Source organism: Coenobita brevimanus, chromosome 38 (genome assembly GCF_032717465.1).
Source record: "Coenobita brevimanus isolate Jiangsu-jjx chromosome 38, ASM3271746v2, whole genome shotgun sequence".
Taxonomy (NCBI): Eukaryota; Metazoa; Arthropoda; class Malacostraca; order Decapoda; family Coenobitidae; genus Coenobita; species Coenobita brevimanus.
This window is the reverse complement of record NC_136991.1, coordinates 47794343-47801842: the sequence shown is the minus strand read 5'-3', so window position 1 is coordinate 47801842 and position 7500 is coordinate 47794343. Positions and strand designations below refer to the sequence as shown.

At 42.0% G+C, this 7500-nt stretch overlaps 1 protein-coding gene across 1 annotated transcript in view; it reads left to right on the top strand.

The window, feature by feature from the left end:
• The window catches only part of LOC145396579 (transmembrane protein 45B-like), a 95093-nt gene extending 91722 nt beyond the window's left edge, over positions 1-3371 (top strand). Inside the window, exon 7 of the mRNA XM_080269953.1 lies at positions 3132-3371. Coding sequence (XP_080126079.1) covers positions 3132-3371 — 240 coding nt within the window. The remainder of the gene's footprint in view (positions 1-3131) is intronic.
• Positions 3372-7500: the final 4129 nt, after the last annotated feature.

Genomic DNA, 7500 nt, shown 5'->3' with positions numbered 1-7500 from the left:
ACAGATACTTTGGAAAAATACATAAAAAGACGCAAAAACAATACAGGATACATAGGATAAAAATTTTCATAAATGATACATGAACTGATACATAAGACATAAAAGCTTCATAAGAGATACATAAAATACATGAAAAGAGACAATAATAAATAGAAACAAAATCATAAAAGGTACATGAAGATACATAAAACGATACGTCAAGATACATGCTGTAAAAAGATACATAAAAGATACATAAAAAGATACATGAAGGTACATTAAAAGATACATTATGATACAAAAAAGAGACGTCAACATAAAAAGATACATCAATATACTTGTACATAAAGAGAGACGTCAAGATACATAAAAATATACATATACATAAAAAGAAACATAAAATACATAAAAGATACATAGAAAGTTACATAAATGAGAAACAGTGTCTTCTGGAGCAATGTACATGTGTCCTAAGATTAACTTGAGATATTAGTCAAACAGCAGGTGACCTCAGATTAAAGGTAGGACAGTGAACTAGAAGGGTTGATAATCTCTCTCTCTCTCTCTCTCTCTCTCTCTCTCTACCTACCTACCTACCTACCTACCTTTTGTTCCCTTTTCCTCAGTCTGTACCTGCCTACTCACCTTTCTCTCTCTCTCTCTCTCTCTCTCTCTTACCTGTCTACCTGCCTACCTATCTTTGTATGTCTCCTCTCCCCCTGTCTGTACCTGTCTACCTACCTACCTACTGTACCTTTGCATGTCCCCTTTCCCTCTGTCTGTCTGTCTGTCTGTCTGTCTGTCTGTCTCTCTCTCTCTCAAACAAGGCAACCACAACACAGTCAATATCCTTCTTTAATAACACCTACCCAAGAACCATTCTGTCTCAACTTCTTTTTACCGCCCCGTCGAAGTTTTAAAAGCTCCCTCTCTCCCCAGACTTCACTCAGGCCTTCAGGTAAGCTCCCCAAGTCTATTTTTTGCTATTTTTTTGTTAGTTTAGGCTCTGGGGGGCGAGGGAAAGAGGGGGGCGCATTCGATAAGCTTTTGGCGGGAAAAGTCTGGAGCCCGGGCTATTTTTCTTAATATTGGGCGATTCTCGTGGTAGAATGAAGATGGGGGCTATTTTTTTTTTTTTGCCTTTTTATTTTCAGGTGTTTGCTGTTGGTGGCTGTCGGAGATATTACTAGGATTGTTTTTAGTGAATATATCATGTTTTTATCTTGTTAGGTGGCTTTATAATGCCGTGTGTGTGTGTGTGTGTGTGTGTGTGTGTGTGTGTGTGTGTGTGTGTGTGTGTGTGTGTGTGTGTGTGTGTGTGTGTGTTTTATTTAAATTTCCTGCTATTTTTTTCATTTCATTTGACTACATTCATACTGGATTCTTTTCCTCTTTTAAATGTTTGTCAAGCCGATGTAAACGCCACCTCTCTCTCTCTCTCTCTCTCTCTCTCTCTCTCTCTCTCTCTCTCTCTTTTATAGTTTTACTCTTTTACTCACCCTTCTCATCTTCACCCACTACTTCTCTCCTTTCCATCGTTTCTTTCATTCATGTATCATCCTCTTGAAAAACATCTCTCCTGCAAAATCTCTCTCCAATATTTACCCAATAAACAGACAGAAAAAAGAGTGACCGTGATTGGCCAACTTGGGAGTCAGTCGACCAATGAGAGAGGATTATTGTTCTCTCCCTTTTTCTTTACGTTGATCTCAGTTTTATCATATTTATTGTTGTTGTATTTGTTCTGCTTCTGATCACAATTCCTTGCATTCATTTATTATTCCCTTTCTGATCATTCTTTCTGCTGCAAAGAATACCTCCAATATTTGCCCAATAATTAGACAGAAAAGAGATTGAGCGTGAATTTTTCCTTATTTTCATTGCGTCCAGTTTCATCTTTCTCTGCTCCATTTCGTCCTTCATCAAATATTCTTTATTATCCTCTTACTGAAAAATCTCTCCTGTAAAGAATATCTCAAACATTTACCCTATAAAGTAAAAAAAAAAAAAAAAAAAAGACGGATCTTGATTGGTCAGGTCGGGGTTCAGCCGACCAATGAGAGTGGCTGACCAATTCCCCCATTCTTTACGTTGATTACCCGTTCCCGACCCGGAAGGGCTTGGGGAGGGGTATTGTTTTCACTCGGTTTGTCTGTCTGTTTGTTCGTCTGTGTGTCTGTCTGTTAACAACATTACGCGAAAACTACTAGTGAGATTTTGACTAAAATTAAAGGGATGATGGGCTATGGTCTTCTGATCATCTGATAAAATTTTGGGCCAAATTGGGCCAAGGCCCAGGCTGTAGGCCAAAAAAAAAAAAAAAATAATAATAATAAATAAATCGTTTTTCGCCATAACTCCTTTCAAATTCATCATATCAACATGAAACCAAAACCTAAAGGTGCATCTTTCAAATCTGCAGCCTATGACATGCCTCATTACATCCGGGGGGTAACCCTCTAGTTAGCAGTAGGAGGGTCAATGTCAGGTGGGTCGGGCCTAAAATTTCTAATGGGCATAAAATCGTCAATTTTGAAATGATTTACTTCAAATTTGATAATTATGTGACATTCTTGACTAGATATCCTGTTGTGTTTTAACGTAAGCACTAAAATGACTGCCGGGGAATGGTTTGCTGTGCCTTGGCACCGCTTCGTTTTGTTTTTACTTTTATCCTATTATTCATTGCCTTCGTTTTCGTTCTGCTCCTGTTCACCGTTCATTTCATTCATTTATTATCTTCTTGTAAATTTCTCTCGTGCAACGAATACCTTCAATATTTACACACTAAACAGACAGAAAAGTGATTGTTCGTTACTGGCCAGCTTGAGATCCAGCCGACCAATGAAAGCGATTTGCCGTTCTCTCCTTTGTTTACCTTGATAGTTTCCTTTTTATCCCAGTGAATGCTTTAAAAATACACCCAAATGGCGCTCACTTTTTAAATCTATCCCTCCGCATTTGTAGGAGCTCAAGACGCCATTTGCAGGAGCTCAAGACGCCATTTGCAGGAGCTCAAGACGCCACAGGAGCTCAAGACGCCATTTGCAGGAGCCGAAGACGCCATTTGTAGGAGCTCAAGACGCCATAGGAGCTCAAGACGCCATAGGAGCTCAAGACGCAATGTGCAGGAGCTCAAGACGTCATTTTAGGAGCTCAAGACGCCACAGGAGCTCAAGACGCCGTTTGTAGGAGCTCAAGACGCCACAGGAGCTCAAGACGCCGTTTATAGGAGCTCAAGACGCCATAGGAGCTCAAGACGCCATTTGCGGGAGCTCAAGACGCCATTTGTAGGAGCTCAAGACGCCACTTCAGGAGCTCAAGACGCCATTTGCAGGAGCTCAAAGCGTTCATACGAGGACTCAGTTAAGTGCTTAGGTGGAAATTCATGACACTATTATATGAGGATAAGAAATAAGCCCGTTTCCGAGGCCTCTCCGTCAAACTGCCGAATATTCAATAGATTTGTTCGCTATCCGGAAATTTACGGTTAATGGGTGCGCGTAGATCAAGGCGGGTGCGAGAGAGAGAGAGAGAGAGAGAGAGAGAGAGAGAAATATACATCTGACAAATCGAAACAAATAGACAGACAGACAGACAGATGTACAAATAGAAAGATATATATATATATATTTATATATATAGATATTTATATTTAGATAGATAGAGATAGATTTAATATATATATATATATATATATATATATATATATACAGAGAGAGAGAGAGAGAGAGAGAGAGAGAGATAAACGGGGCTCCCTCTTGCCTTTTTATCTCGAATTCGTTGTGGTTAGATTACTGGTTATGCTGTTGTGTTAAAAATCTGTCTGTCTGTCTGTCTGTCTGTCTGTCTGTCTGTCTCTCTCTCTCTCTCTCTCTCTCTCTCTCTCTCTCTCTCTCTCTCTCTCTCAGCACCTCAGTTACCCATTCTAATCCATTCAATACGTGAATCTTCAAATCAAAGTAAATAAGTATATAAAGTTAACTGCAGCCAGAAAAAAATAAATCGCCTAAGACAACTATCAAGAAAAAAATAAGTCAAATCAGTAATGCAAAAAGGGCTACGTTATGAGGGAGACCATTTTCGCCCATCAGGTCTTCAGTAATTGTAGCTCCGTTGCGGCTGAGAAATGGACCCATGTTGATATAGTATTTTTCACTCATAATTAGTCCTGAACTAGTTTCCCGAAGGTTCTCATAGATCTCGTGTGGCACCTATTTGTATAGTCACTGATGATTCAGTCTTTCTGATGGCTGAAGTGAATCGTATGGGATGGCAATGTTAAGAGAATAAATGGTACATAAAAAAATAATGAGAAAATACATGAAAATGATACGTGAAGATAATACATAAAGTAATACTTAACACAGAACATAAAACACATCACAGTAACTAAAAAGCACTCAGAGAGCGCATACCTCCGCCAGTGCCACTGCCATTAAAAAAGATCTAGATCCGGATCCGGATCCGCCCCCAAATTTAAATAATTCATTCTTGGCCCATGGCCCACCATTCCATAAAATTTTATTGAAATACATTGAGAACTTTTGGAGATATCGTGTGGACAAACAGACAAACATAGTGAATACACAACCTCCTCCAACTTCGTTGGCGGAGGTAATTAAGGTGAGAAATGTCTACGGAATCCACGCTTCATGTTTCAGTGTCAAGTCGAGAAAGTGACAGAGGAATAATTGAGGTGGTGTGAGGGAGAAGGTGATTGTGGAAGAGGGGGGGGGGACTCTAGCCTTTCTATTTTCTCGATTCCATTCTACTTTCTTAACCTAGCCCTCCATCCCTCCCTCCCTCCCTCCCTTCCTAATATTTCCAGCACTCTCTTCCAGCCTGTCTATTCGTCCTTCCTTCTTTACGTCTCCCTTTCATCCGTCCGTTCTAATATTTCCATCTAAAATGTACATCTTTCCTTCATAACCCAACTCTCTTTCATACTTCCATCCTAGCTTCTCTTTTACCACCTCCATTCCTCCCTCTCTCCTCCCCCTCTTTTAACAACTCTCCCCCACCCCTTCCCCTCCCTCATCTTCTCTTCCCTTTCCCTCCCCTCTCCCTTCCCCCTTTCCCTTCTCTTCTCCTCCCCTCTCTTCTCTTCCCTTCCCTCCCTTACCTTACCTTCTCTTCCCATCCCCTACCTTTCCCTCCCTTCCCTTCCCTCTCCTCCCCTAATTATTCACACCTCTTCCATTCACTCTCCCTCCTCCCCTTGCTCCCCTCCCGCTCCTCTCTACTCCCATTTCCCTTCTTTCTCCACCCCCTCTCCCTCCCCTTTCCTCCCCTCCCCCTCCCTCCTCCTCCCCTCCCCCATAATCTCCTTATCGGTGTGGGATGATGGACTATCAGATAAGCGGAATTTCTTATCGTAAGCGGAAGACCCATTGACCGTGGAGGCCAATGGTAGATAGATAGTGGATAGATAGTAGATAGACAGTGGATAGATGGTAGACAGAGAGTGGATAGATGGTGGATAGCTAATGGATAGATAGATGGTAGGTGTGAAAAAATATTGAAGAGAAGAAGAGGGGGGGAAGAGAGGGGAAAGGAATAGTAAGGGGAGAGGGAGGTAAAAATGGGAAAGGGAAGGAAGGTTATACGAGAGAGAGAGAGAGAGAGAGAGAGAGAGAGAGAAAGAGAGAGAGAGAGATGGGGGAAATCGAAGCAGTGCAGCGCCGATTTTGACACTGTAATTTCCTCCTAATCTCGCTCTACTCGCTCCTATCTCACTTTCTCTCACTCTCTCTTTTTTTTCTCTCTCTTTCTCCATCTTTGCATTGCGTCATCCTGCACCGTTCTCTCTGCCTCCCTCTGTCTCTTTTGTGTCTGTGTCTGTCTGTTTGTCTGTCTGTCTTTGCGTCTCCTACTATACTGTCTTCCTTCTTTACATCACCATGCTCTGTTCTCTCTGTCTGTCTGTCTATCTATCTGTCTGTCTTTTTTCACACTCCTTTCTCTAATTTCTCCTTTCTCTCTTCCCTTTGCCTTTTAGCTTTCCCCTTCCTCCCCCTCTCCCTATTTTCAAACCTTTTCATTCTCTCTTTTCTTTCCCCTCTCTTCTGTTTCTCCTTTTCCTCCTCCTCTTTCTTCCTCCCTTTTAGTCCCTCCTCTCTCTCTCTCTCTCTCTCTCTCTCTCTCTCTCTCTCTCTCTCTCCTGTTCCTATTTTCTCCCCGCTCTCTACATTCTTTCTTTCCTTATTTCATCCTTTCCTTTCTCTCTTTCTTACCTTCGTTTTGTCTTTCCTCTCTCCTTCTCTTTTCTCCTCTCTCTCCTCTCCCCTCTCCCCCTCCAGCATTTTTCCATTCTCTCCTGCTCTTTCCTCCTCTCTCCTCTTTTTCCTCTTTATTCGTCTCACTCCTCTTCTTCCAATCTCTCCTCTCTCTTTCTCTTCTTCTTCCTCTTTTTTTTTTCCATTTTCTCCTTCTTCTTTCCTCTGCCTCATCTTTTTCCTCTCTCTCCCATTCCTTCATTGTCTTCTTCTCTTTGCTTCCCTTTCTTCTTTTCCTCTTTCCTCCCTTCTCTCCTCTTCCTCCATTCTCTCCGTTCCTCTCTCCTCTTTCTCTCCTTTCCTCTCTCTTCTTTCTCCATTCTCTCCTTCCCTCTCTCTACTTCCATCCTTCCTTCCTTCGATCCTCCTTCCATTTTCTCTTCCTCTCATTCACTTTCATTTTTCCATTCTCTCTCTCATCCTTCCTGTTTTTCAATTTTTCCTTTCCTTCATTTTCTTCTCTTTCTCTTTCCTCGATTTTCACCTCATTCCTCCTCTCTCCACGCTTTCCTCTTCCCTCTCTCTCTCCATTCCCCCCTCCCCTCCCCTATCCTCTCTCTCCATTCTTCCCTCCCCTCCTCCCTATCCTCTCTCTCCATTCTTCCCTTCTCCACGCTTTCCTCTTCTCTCTCTCTCTCTCTCTCTCTCTCCATTCCCCCCTCCCCTCCCCTATCCTCTCTCTCCATTCTTCCCTCCCCTCCTCCCTATCCTCTCTCTCCATTCTTCCCTCCCCTCCTCCCTATCCTCTCTCTCCATTCTTCCCTCCCCTCTCCCCTCTCTCCTCTCCTCCCCCTCTCGCCCTGGCTGTCAGATCCTAACATGATCACTGTCACATATCCTCACTTACTCCCCCCTCCTCTCTCTCTCTCTCTCTCTCTCTCTCTCTCTTTTATACATAGCGCTTTCTTATTCAGGATCTGCTGACTTCAAAGGCTTTATTCCAGTAGCGCAGGAGGCCTTAACACCCTTTTCTTACCGATTTATTTAGAATATTTCACCTAAACATTCTCTTACATGCTATCAGTCATTATAATATCGTCATTTTAGTTTGCATTAATGACATTTAAGAGGATAATGAGGTGTAATGAGGTGTAATGAGGGGCAATGTGAAGAATAAGTCACTTAGGAAAAAGTGTTACGTAATCTCTATATCCGATGTTGCTCTCTCCCCGTATTTTAGTTGAAATGGTAGTCTATTCTTCCGTAGATTTTTATATATTTGTTTTTTATTATTATTATTATT